This window comes from Primulina tabacum, chromosome 9, assembly GCF_025594145.1.
Source record: "Primulina tabacum isolate GXHZ01 chromosome 9, ASM2559414v2, whole genome shotgun sequence".
In the NCBI taxonomy this organism is placed as follows: Eukaryota; Viridiplantae; Streptophyta; class Magnoliopsida; order Lamiales; family Gesneriaceae; genus Primulina; species Primulina tabacum.
This window is the reverse complement of record NC_134558.1, coordinates 19095202-19108485: the sequence shown is the minus strand read 5'-3', so window position 1 is coordinate 19108485 and position 13284 is coordinate 19095202. Positions and strand designations below refer to the sequence as shown.

Below are 13284 nucleotides of genomic sequence, written 5' to 3'. Positions count from 1 at the left end.
ACAGAGTATGCTGTTAGCTCAGTATTGATAAAGGAAGAAGGCTCTGATCAGAAGCCTGTCTATTATGTCAGTCATGTTCTGAGAGGTCCCGAGCTTCGGTACACTGAAGTAGAAAAGATTGCTTTGGCTTTGGTTATGACTGCTAGGAAGTTGCGACCATATTTCCTGTCACATCAGATCATAGTGCTCACCAATATCCCTTTGGGGAGAATTATGACTCACTCATAGGTATCCGAGCGAATGATCAAATGGACAGTGGAGTTGGAAGAGTATGACATTGAGTACAAGCCTCGGGTAGCCATTAAAGCACAGGCCTTATCAGATTTTTTATCCGAGATGATTCAGCCTAATAAAGAGGAAGTATGGAGAGTTTTTGTGGATGGGGCATCTAGTCTTTCAGGATGCGGGGTAGGAGTGGTGATCATAGCTCCCCCAGGAAAAAAGATTAAATTGGCACTAAGAATTGACTCTCAGGTGACTAACAACGAAGCTGAGTATGAAGTTGTTCTCTTCGGTATCCGAGCGGCCCGGGAAGTTGGAGCTTCTCGGATCATTTTGTATTCTAATTCGCAATTGATCACTCAACAGATAAAGGGTGTTCATGAGGTTAAAGATGACAGGATGCTTAAATATATACAGCTTATTAAAGCCCAGGTAGAAATTTTTGCAGATTGGAGCATTGAGCAAATACCTCGGGAAGAAAATGGGGAGGCAGATGCTCTTGCTAAAATGGCTGCTTCTTTATCAGAAGCAAGTACCCGGGAAGTACTGCATGTTTCTCGGCTAGTTCTCTCCACAGGAGAAGAAACATTTCCCACACCTGAGGACTCCTGGATGACACTCCTGATCAAATTCATTGTAAACAATGAATTACCTGAAGACAAAGCCCGAGCTCAAAAAATCAAGAGACAAGCTCCCAGGTTTGTTCTCTTAAATAATGTCTTATACATGAGATCATTTCAGGGACCCCTATTGAAATGCTTACCCGCGGGGGAGGTGAATTATGTCCTCCAGGAAATTCATGAAGGGTGTTGCGGTGAACATCCTGGAGGAATATCTTTGGCCCGGAAGACAATGCTTGCTGGATTCTGGTGGCCAACAATAAGCCAAGACTCTGCCCGTGTGGTCCGGACTTGTGAAGGTCTCAACATCACTCAAATTTCCAGCACAGCCCGGTCACTCCCATGAATCCTATATGGGCATCCTGCCCCTTTGACCAGTGGGGAATGGATATTGTAGTTCCCTTCCCAGTTGCCCGGGCTCAGAAGAAATTCTTGCTAGTAGCTGTTGATTATTTTTCTAAATGGGTAGAGGCCGAGCCCCTGACCAAGATCACTGAGCAAGAAGTCTTTAAGTTTTTGTGGAAAAAAATAGTGTACTGGTTTGGAGTACCCAGAAAACGAATCTCAGATAATGGGAGACAGTTTCAGGGAAGGAAGATCACATCCTGGTGCTGAGAAATGAAGATTACTCAGTCATTCACTTCCGTTGCTTATCCTCAAGCTAATGGCCAAACCGAGGTTGTGAATAGAATCATTGTGCAAGCCCTGAAGACCAGGCTACATGGCAAAGGAAAAGACTGGGTGGAGGAATTGCCCCGTGTTCTCTGGGCATACAGGACTACTCCCCGAGCACCTTCTCAAGAAACTCCCTTTAACCTGGTATATGGTTCTGGAGCAGTCCTTCCAGTTGAAATTGGACAAACATACGCCCGGGTAGAATCTTACCGGATAACAATGATAGCAGCCGGGCGATGGAGTTAGACTTATTGGAAGAGAAGATAGATCAAGCCATGATTCGAATGGAAGCATATCGAGGCCGGGTTATGAAATCTTATAAAAAAAGAGTCCGAGTCCGAGATTTTCAAGTAGGAAATCTGGTTATGAAGAAAGTTAATTCAGCCGGGGATGTGGGAAAACTTGAAACTCGGTGGGAAGGACCATAAAAAGTAACCCGGAGGGTTAGCTCGGGAGCTTTTTATCTGAAAGATGCTCAAGGACGTTCTCTCAAAAGGCCTTGGAATGTATTCCATTTAAAGAAGTATTAGGCTTGAAAGATGTAATTTTTATGTGAAGATATAATAAAAGGTCTACTTTTTCAGAAGATTTTTGTATACATGATTGTTATATCTCAAACCGGGAGGTATGAAGCCTCGGGTAATTAATAAGCCCAGGGCACTACACCCTGGCTCGGGACGCCACACCTCGACCATTCCAAAATCCCGGGACATGCTCCCCGGCCCAAGGCTCTGTACATTGGTTCTTAATAAGCCCAGGGCACTACACCCTAGCTCGGGGCACCACACCTCGACCATTCCCAAGTCCTGGGACATGCTCCCCGACCCAAGGCTCCGTACCTTGGTTCTTAATAAGCCCAGGGCACTACACCCTGGCTCGGGGCACCACACCTCGACCATTCCCAAGTCCCGGGACATGCTCCCCGGCTCAAGACTCAATACCTTGGTTTTTAATAAGCTCAGGGCACTACATCCTGGTTTGGGGCACCACACCTCGACCATTCCCAAGTCCCGGGACATTCTTCCCGGCCCAAGGCTCCGTGCCTTGGTTCTTAATAAGCTCAGGGCATTACACTCTGGCTCGGGGCACCACACCTCGACCATTCCAAAGTCCCGGGACATGCTCCTCTGCCCAAGGCTCCGTACCTTGGTTCTTAATAAGCCCAGGGCACTACACCCTAGCTCGGAGCACCACACCTCGACCATTCCCGAGTCCCAGGACATGCTCCCCAGCCCAAGGCTCCGTACCTTGGTTCTTAATAAGCCCAGGGCACTACACCCTGGCTCGGGGCACCACACCTCGACCATTCCCAAGTCCCGGGACATGCTCTCCGGCCCAAGGCTCCGTACCTTGGTTCTTAATAAGCCCAGGGCACTACACCCTAGCTCCGGGCACCATACCTCGACCATTCCCAAGTCCCGAGACATGCCCCCGGCCCATGGTTTACACACCCTGGTTATTCGTACAAAACAAGTATGTGTCAGAACTTAGAGGGTCTATGCTTCGTGCATTTATTAAGAACACAAGGATTTTTACTCAGGTGTATGGTTCATTGTTCAGGTTACTTTTTAAAAAGCCCGATTTGTCAGGATATTACTACAAGAACAGTTGAAAGAAATATAATATCATTAAAAAGCCCGAAGGCAGGAATTACAAGAAAGAAATAAAGGAAAGTACAATCCTAATCTACATCTACATGATCGGACTCTAGCTGCTCTTCTTCGATCGGAGAGTCTGCCTTCTCCTCTTCTCCATCTTTCGGAAGCGATGCAATAGCCAGTCCAAAATCATGAAAATTCTTCCTATCTGGAGGTAGGAACCCGGCCTCTTCAAATTGTACTCGGCATTTGTCAAAGCCGGTCTTGAAGAGGGGGTAGGCCTTGTCTACCACGACCTCTTTGAATTCCGGAGCAAGAAGGAAGGAGGTTTGCAGTTGCTCCCTCTACTGTTCAGCCTCGGCCAGGGCCCTCTCAGTTCTGTCGGCCCAGGACAGTTGTTGCTTCATACCCTCCATCAAGGATCGGTTTTTACCTTCAAGAACAGAGTTGTGTCCCTGAAAGGTCTCCTCCCTGATGAGGCCCTCGTTGATTTTGTCCCGGGCTTTGGCTAGAGCCGCCTAGGTTGACTCCAAGGAAGCCCATAGGGTGGCCACCTCCTCTTCTTGAAGCCCTTTCACTCGGGCAATCTCTCCTTGAAGCCGATCGTGAGTCTCTCTGGCAGCCCAGACTTGGGGGGCCTGCCGGGTAGCTATGGAAGCTACCTTCTCGAAGGACAATAACAGCATATGCATGCCCTGTTGTAAAAGAAAGAGGTTAAAAAAAAGAGAAAAAAGAAGATAGAAGAAAGGAAAACTAACCGATAGAAGCCTGTTTGAGCCTTCGAGGAACCGGGGAGCCGGCGTGGAGCTCTTCAGAAAAGCCTCCTTTGCAGGGGTCAGCATCTGCCTAAGGAGGTTTACCCCAAGTGGGGTAGCTCCCTCTGTGAAAATACTAGCCTGAATGGGCTGTTCAGAATTGAGAGGCCCTTGGAAGGGCTCTTGGGTATGTTTTTGGCGGGGAAGGGTGGTCGATTGGTTAGCTTGGGAAGAACCCTGGCCTCCCTCCTGGTTACCCTCAACCAGGATCAGCTCTGGGCTTGTGACAGCCTTGCGCTTCCTCTGGCGAAGAGGGATTTGACCTTCAGCATCCTCCCGAGAGTCAGACGCCTCCTGCTCTTGTTCAGTGCTTACCCAGGCTGTGTCCTTTGCCCTGGCCGCTGCCTCCTCAGCTGTTTTTTTCTTCCTCTCAGCCACAGCCTTCCGGGCTGCCAGCTTCTTTTCCTTGGCGATTCTCTCCTCCTCCCATTTTTTGGCAAAGGCCTCCTGCATTTTGTCTGCATAAAAAAAGTAACAGATGAGTACAAAATTACAAGTGTAAGCAAAATAAGTGCGAGACAGGGAAAAGGGAGTTACCGGGTTGAGAGGCCGAGCCAGCTACTTCATCGATCACCCGATCTACCGAATCTTCAGCCCGGGCACTCAACCGATGGATAACCAGGTTCTCTGGGGCAATGAGGGTGGAGGAGGAGTATTTTTGACCCTCCACCAAGGTATGGCTTTGGGTGTAAAACTCCTCAAATTTGTAAGCCCGGGGAAGGGCAGGTTGTTGGGGCAAAGAAGGAAGGAAGCCGGTAAGACAGGGGAGGCGACCCAGGAGTTGAATATAGAAGAATCATCCTTTCAATCCCTTCTGAGATGAATGGATGTTATCAAGGAACGGGGCATTTAATCAAGCAGTCAGGGAAAAGGCATTATCCCCAAGTCTGCAAGAGAAAAAGTAGTGGAGGATGAGAGGGTTGATAACAAGATTGTTCATCTTGAAAAGGACATAGGTCGAGGCCATAATCCTAAAAGAGTTCGGATGGAGTTGGTTAACAGGTACACCAAAAAACTTGGCGACCTCGATATAGAAAGAAGGGATGGAGAACCGGAGACCATTTCTAAGTTGGTCTCGGAAAATGGTGGCGCAGCCAGGGGGAGGGTTATCTGCCCTATCAGAAGGGCCGGGGATCAAAATAGAAAGGTTGGAAGGTATGGAGCCCAGGACCCGAAGTTCCTCGTCCGCCCCCGAGCGCAAAGTGCTTCTCATTGAGGAGAACCAAGGAATTCTCGGGGTCTCAGTGGTAGGAGGGCTCGAAGCCCGGGCTTTGCCTTTACCCTTGCTCTTTTGCAGAGTTCGGGAGTGGCCAAAAGAAGATGGCTTAGTTTGATAGGCTGATGGTTTTTTGGAAACTTGGGTAGGAATGCGACGGCGAGGGGAAGATGGGGGTGAATCGGAGGAAAGTGTGGTGGACTCAGTCACTAGGTGAGCCTCGCACATTCGCTCCTGAATAGAGGAGGTTGAATCAGACATGATCTAAATAATAAGATAGGTAAACTTACGAGTTTCTGAAGAGGAGTGGTGGCTGGATGATTTAAAGAAGCTTGAAGATCGCCGGAGGAGGATGATTTTTCACGACGGAGATTCGAGGAGAAAATTTGCAAGGGCTTGGCCGAAGTTTTGAATTTGAAAGTGATTTTAGAAAATCTGGTGGGCTAATATATATAGAGGGAGGGAGTTAATTTCCACCGTTGATCTAAGGCAGATCGGACGGTTAGGATGTATATAGGAAATTGTGCGGACATATGAAAGGACGCACACCAAAATCGAAGAGACGTGCTCACTAGTACCTCGGAATACGAAGCGATTTTTCGGCTGACTGCCCGAGAATACTAAACGACAAAATATTTAAAGTTCGGGAGATATGAGGCCCCGGCACAATATTCGAAGTCCGGGAGATATGAGGCCCCGGCACAATATTCAGAGACTGGGAAACTTAAGGCCCCGGCATCTTATCCTAAGCCCGGGTGATATCATACCCCGGTATCTCGTCACATCTCTGGGATATTTGAAGCCTCCGATGCTCTTAGACACTAAATTATTTTCCTATGAAGGGACAAGTATGACTGATCGGGACAGCGAGTAAGAGTCTAACCCGAGTATTTTAAGGATGGGTGGTGATACCCCCCATAAGGATCCGGGTCATGAATGACCCGGGATATTAATTGGATAGCCCAGATCAGAGCCAATATGCCGAGTACTCTTCTCACTACCCGAGCACTTCTTCCTCCCTGGATATTCAACAGCCTGGGCCCTTATACAAGCACTCGGGTACCTTACCACCCGGGCCACCTCGAGAATTGCACCACACTCGGTGTGATTGATACAGTCTGTCTAATCTGTCAGAGCAACATGGGTTTGGAGTGTTCTAAAAGTCATCAGAAGCTATAGTATGGGCAGCCGACTTGCCATACTTAGTAAGTGGCACTAGAAACGAGGTACCTACCCCATTTTTTACTATAAAAAGTAGGTGTACATCTCATTATATGATTCTGAAATCTTTGAACTCTCAAGCACTTACATATATTCTCACGTATATTCGCTTGTGTTCATCTTCAACCTGCTGACTTAAGCATCGGAGTAGCTACGTCGGACACTCCTCCGGCGCGCATTCACGAGCTCTTTTCTTGTTTGCAGGTGTTATCGAAGCTATTATCTTTACTCAAATTCCTAAACACAAAATTATTATTGATTTGGTCTAGTGGAGCTACTTATCCGGCTTATCCCTTTCACTAAGATCACATCACTATGCATAGTGAAGAAGAGGAAAGATTCTGACACGTCGCCCGATTGAATCATTCCTTAAGTTTAGTTTTATTGTTGGTATTTGGTTTCTATTCATTGGATTTTAGAAACTATAATATACATACATATATATACATATATATGAGAAGAGTTCCATCGCGGCTCTGCCTAGGAAGAATTGAGTCAATTAGATCATAGTTCAAGTAAACTGTTTAATAGGTTGATTTCGGCTTAGTCACTGCCGTGGAATAGGGAATTTGAAGACATGATATTAAACTATTATGGTATATGTATAAACAAGCATAATAAGCCTTTAAAATTTTTAAATGAGATATTAAAGCCTACATGCAAGATTATCTATTTTAAGATATAGACGTCATTATTTAACTTTGTGATTTTATTTCTTATGGTAATAATCTGAATATGATTTGAATATTTAAAATAAATTACAATTTTGAAAAAATGGATTAATGTTAACGGTATATAATATGGGTTACTCACATCAATTGAGCTAATAAGTTTTAAGGTTTGGACGGATTTTATATACAAGAAGAGGTTATTGGGGGGTTATTTTGTATTAAGTATTTATTAGTTGTGAGCTATTGTAAAAGGTGCTTGGGATTTAGGTATAACAGATACTATCATAAAATTTAGGATGAATGATTATCTAATGGAAATAACTTTGGTTTATAGATTTTGAGAGCTTTTGACTAAGTGACCTCAATTAAGCTAAAGATTCCAGATGCATACACTATTATTCTGACATTATTTTGCAAATGCTCCACAGTAATGGATTTGGATGCATATCGTTGTTATTGGTACTTTATTGTTTCCTTATCTGTTGAAATTCTGCATTCGATTATATTCTGGTTGATATATGTGTCATGTGAGCCGACTCTTGGTTCCTGCAGGTCAAAGTGCTGCATGTGGGGATGCATGTGAGATATCTCTTGTTTTCCAATAGTCAAAGTGATGCATGACGAGGTTCGATTGTGGATGTTGTTATGTTCTGTCTGTCATGTGAACCACCTCTTGATTCATATGGTCAAACTGATGCATGATAGAGATTCTAATCTTGATCATGTTATTTCGTTCATCTTGAATTCTGGCGTCTTATCTACATGTGTATTTATCATTTAGTATTATGAAAACTTTTGTCGTTATCCTTGAGATTGAATTAGTGGCTGGATGCAGGAGTCAAGTGAATAATTTGTCTTTAGGTAATGATCCAGATTATGAGAATGAATAAATAGAATTTGTGTAGAATTGACAAGGAAGAAGACAATTTGAGACGTCAATTTGTAGAGCTTGAAGATGTGATTATTTTCTTTTGTTAGCTTTAATTAATGATATTACTATAAATTAGTGCATGTGTTTGATGGTGAAAATCCAAGTCTTACATACTGAAACGATCCTACTTTTAAATTCATTTAATTTGCACTAGTTTTTTTTCCTAAACCATGTATAATTAATTCATCAATAATTACTAGCATAAATAGTCAAAAAATAGAACTCCATATCATCCATAAAGTAAAATAAGCCATAAAAGTCTAAAATCCAACTCAATAAATTCTATCATCTTAACAGTCTATAAATAAAATCGATAATCCATAAAATCACCAAAAATCGTTAACATATGCTGAATTTCTAGGTCCTCGGGTATACACTGCGCCTCCCGAATGACTCAATAGTCCGCACCTCATGACTCAGCATCGTCATCACCTGCAATCATTCAAACCTAGTGAGTCTAATGATTCAGCATGTTCAAATCTCATGTAGCACGCACGTAAATATATACTCACATGCATAAAAATTACTTTTACTAAAAATAATCTCTTTCATGCATACATGAACCTTCAAAATATGCAAATTTTGAAATCATGCGTAGATATGAACATTTTCCATTTAAAATCATCAATTTTAGGTGAAGTCCGATCTTCGAAAGTGACAACATCCATTCGATTGATCAATCTATAAACCATAGTACTAGGCCGCAGGGTTCAACGTCCACATCTTCGACGATTCTACCGATTATCATAAAAATAACTTCATCGTTCACTTCTTCAACGGATCCATTATCATTGAGATTCTCGCTACCCGTTTTCGACGGATCACTCCTTTTTCATTCCAAGTTCATCATTCCCGTTTTCAAATGATCCCTTACTACTTTTTCATCACAATGAATTCACTTCCTCAAAAATATTTTTCTTTACTTTATTATTTCATAAAACATTCATATCTTTCTATATTCTTGAAAAATTCCCAAAAAGATGCTTTATATCATTCATATACGTCGAGATTGTAAAAAATAGCAAATACATGCAAATACATTAAAACGTCTAAAAATATCCTATATTATGAATGTACTTTAAAACTTCTAAAAATAAAATTTAACATGATTTGGAATTGTTTTAGGAAGTTTCTAACCACCCTTGACTTTCCTCGAACCGACCGCTCACGATTCAACACTATACGTACCCAGACGACCTTAAACTTTGACTCAAGGAGACTGATTCGATTTTAAAACTTTTTAAAACACCCAAAAATATCCAGTAGCTTGCTGGAAATTCAATCTTAGGACCTATGTTTCAAAAACGACTCGATTCACTTACCAGATGACTCGTTTACTACCGTTTTCGTGTTTTTGGTTAAACAAATTATCAAACCACCCTTCTCACTCGAACCAACGCGGGACTAGACCTTTATTGACATCATAAGACTCAATATAAGTTGCTGGAAGTCCCCAAGCCCAAGCAAAACTGAAAACATAGATTTAAAATTTAACATAGGCTCAATTCGTCGCTTTTTTGACACGTCCGGGCAATTTACAACCCCGAAAAAACCACGGCTTGAAACGACCTCGAACCAGGCCCTATACCCCTTCCTTAGACACTAAATAAGACCATGATCAGGCCCTTTTGGACACAGACCAGACGTACCTATGCTCTAAACCCCTCACAACAGCCGCGCGCCATATGGCTCTTCACGTGCAGCCGAGGAACGAACGCTCCAGCGGCTGTGGATGCCCTTGAATAGACTTTTGGCTCACACAAGACCCTGACCACGACTATAAGGCGTGACCCTAGCCCCTGGACCAGCCATTTCCACCATCCCCTTGCCCTAGGAAGCACACGACCCCTAAAAAGGCAACATGATCAACTTTTGGAGTCTCGGCCACTGTGCTGCACCAGCACGTCCAGGCCTTATCTGAACCCCACTAAGACCTACCTAGGACCCTAAACAACCCTCCAAACCATGGCTAAGGCATCATACAACCCTCTTGACCGATGAAGCCCAAGTCGTGCCCTTCTCCCCTCTCGGCCTCATGCGAATTGTGTGCAGGGACAACAGCCCCTTGCGGCTCGCTATATGACTGTTGTCCCTTCCAAAACTTACTCTTATCAACTGGATCCTCACTTGCATCTAATGGTTTGCATCCCTCCTCCAACAATTCCTCAAAACATAAAGAATCCTTGTAAAACTTTAGATGCACATGCAATAAACCTTGAAACCAACTTCCTCATAAACTTTTCACACAAATCAGCATTCATGCAATAATATTGATTGAATGGTGCTTGAAAAAGGGTTTGAAAGCATGTCTTGCTCCTTTATTCTTACGAGATACGAGAGACGACGTGACGAGAGACGAACGGGACTCGAAAACTCCCTTCCTTCCTTCCCTCCTTCCTCTAGGGTTCGGCCACCTAGAGTCCTAGTGTGTGTGTGTGTGTGTGAGTCGTGTGAATGATATGGTATAGGGTGGGTAGGTTTTATTTAAATAGATCATTAAGTTGCTAAATTAGCTTAAGTTTACATAATGGGCCCTAATTATTTAGTTGATTCCTTGCTAATCTAGGCCCATTAAGGGGTTAATTAAATACATAATTAATCCTACTAAAAGTCATAACAATATTTTGCTACTCGTTTCTAGTATCGTACGTCCGAAAACTCCTTATTCCCTAGCAAATGTTTGTTATCGATTAAGTTTGTCCCTTGCTATAAATAGATTACCGCTTTCCTATTTTTTTACTTACTAAATATAGAATTTCTATTTATAACTTTCTAAAAGTAGAAACTTTGTCAAAATCGTCCTCAGTTCTCTCGCCTTCAGCCGTTCATCCCGTATTCGACTACAGAAAGTTCATATTCATAACATTCGATTAAATAATCATTAAACCATGCAATTTACTTAATCATGCTTCTAGGCCACTCATTCAAATAATTTTCATGCATGCATGTGGTTAGTGTGTTTGGGTTTTTGGGCATTACACATACATACATAATGCTCTAAACATAATAATGGATAGTACGCAAAGAACCCAACTAAATATGAAATGCTTCTAAGCTATGGAAGAAAATTTGAAAGTAATCTTCTCAATTACAGAGGAAACGGAAAAATTGAAAGTCAACTTCATTATGTGACCACTTGCATCAGCAAAACACACTGCATTGACAACCAAATGAAAAAAACTTGCATGTCATATTAGTACTCCTTATATCACAAGAACTAAGAAATGTGTACATGTTGAAGCATAGATTAACCCTATATAAAGGAAAAAGAGAAAGCAATCATAGAATATCTATTAGCAATAGTATCAACCACAGTATATAGACCAGTTGATGGAATCGTTGTGATGGGGAAAGACTTCAGAAAATTCGATTTCTTTTCCTATCGTTCTCTTTACCTTTTTCTTGTCGGGGATGAGTGGATATTGAGATACATCACATATGAACGACATCTAAATTTCTTCTCATAATTTCACCTTACCAAGTACAAACCTTCGAGAAAATATTTAAGCATTCGATAGAAAACCAGAGTGAAGAGGAACAGAAAATGAAGACCAATGTAATTTACACATATGAGGAGATATCTGAAGTTTTTTATTATGTTCAGTGGTTCAGCCATTTCAGTAAACTCATAGATCAGTTAATTCGCATACTTAGAAATTGGAGATTTTCACTTGCAGAGTGAATTATTCTACTTCATCCCAGTATCCTTAATCAACTATTTAATGTATAAATATTCTCTCCTTTCCTTTTCACTAGTAAAGTAGGCATACAAGTAACCTGACATTGACAATATGCGCTATGGGCGAAATTCTGGAATAAACCTGTGGAAAGTGGCATCAATCCAAATTTATATAGGAAAACTTCCGGCTGGAAATGGATTAACAAGAAAAATTGAACAAGTTTCACCAAAAGTAATCATGATTGTAGTTCATTACTGATAAGTAAGATGAAAAAGTTTAATCGACAGAAAAAATATTGTGTGTAAGTTATCAGTCAGAAACATCCGGTCTTCAAAAGCAGTACTACGTAAACTGGTTTCTTATGGAACTTAAAAGAAAAGGAAGAGTAGAGTGGAGCCTAAAGAGCAAGAAAGAAGCATCGATATGAACCATTTTCTCATTTCTAGATGGTGCAATGCAGGCTAAATGTGTATCATCTAAAACTAATTCAGTAATAGTTTGTTTACAAATACTTAATATTTGTGTTAGATACAATTTTATTTTCAAACTTTTCAAGAATTTCCTTGGATAATATCATACTAACGAAACACACACATAGGTCAACTATACACATTATTGGTTAAAATTTAATAGGCTTACAAGGAATAGCCGATCCGGGAAAAGAGATGCATCAGTAATTGTCCACCACAAACTCCTTGTGAAACGTCTGCTACCCATTTTTTTTAAAATATATTAGAGTTTTTTTTAAATACTCTCGGCCGAATATACTTACATACATATATAAATATTTTGCAACATTTAAAATAACTCACCAAATATTTTACTCAAAATCCAAAATGCAGTGCAAAACATAAAATCGTAAATGACAAACCAAACCTAAAACTAGCATTTTTAAAAAATAAAGCATAAACATCTTAAATCCTCTCAAAACCACTTATAAGAATCAAAAGTCATAAAATCTTTAAAATACTCTTAAATCATATATAAAAGTAATGTGGAAAACTAACAATGGTCCTCGGGTTATGTAAACCATCAGCCCAGCCAGTTCAAGCATCAAATCCTCAATCCTCATCAAAATTATTTTCACCTGCATCATTCACGCGTAGTGAGCCTATTGACTCATCAAACCTTAATAATGATAACAAGTATAGTATAAATATATTCACAAGCAACAATGAAAAATACTTTTAATAAACTAGTTTTTCATGAACATGCATGCTTTAAACTTTTTCTTTTTATCATATCATTTTTCCTTTCATCATATACGTATATGTTTCTTTTTTATTTAATTCAGACATTAATTGTGACTTTCATATCAGATGTAGGTCGATGGATCCATCTTCGCATAACCATGATACCAGGCGACGGGGACATCAGTGACACTCTCACCCGTCAACTAAGCATTGGCCTTACATATCATCATATCCTTTCGTATTAGCCACAATCAAGTCATCTTCTTCAACATTTCATTATAATCATTACTTGTAAAAATTCATGCTTAGATATCAATTTTCTTTTAAAACCAAGCATACAACATGTAAGGTCCAGGAATTTAATTCACATAACCTGAATGCATGCAATCTAGGATTTTATTTAATTATGTGTTTAATTATTTTTTATGCATTTTATGCATAA

General features: G+C 41.2%; 1 protein-coding gene across 1 annotated transcript; it reads left to right on the top strand.

Annotated features, from left to right (window-relative positions):
* The first annotated feature begins 240 nt into the window (after positions 1-240).
* On the top strand, positions 241-1188 carry LOC142556969 (uncharacterized). Its single transcript, XM_075668451.1, has one exon. The coding sequence runs from the start codon at positions 241-243 to the stop codon at positions 1186-1188; it is 948 nt and encodes a 315-aa protein (XP_075524566.1).
* Positions 1189-13284: the final 12096 nt, after the last annotated feature.

Coding starts and splice junctions, on each gene's coding strand:
- LOC142556969 (XM_075668451.1), top strand. CDS start 241: ATGATCAAATGGACAGTGGAGTTGGAAGAGTATGACATTGAGTACAAG.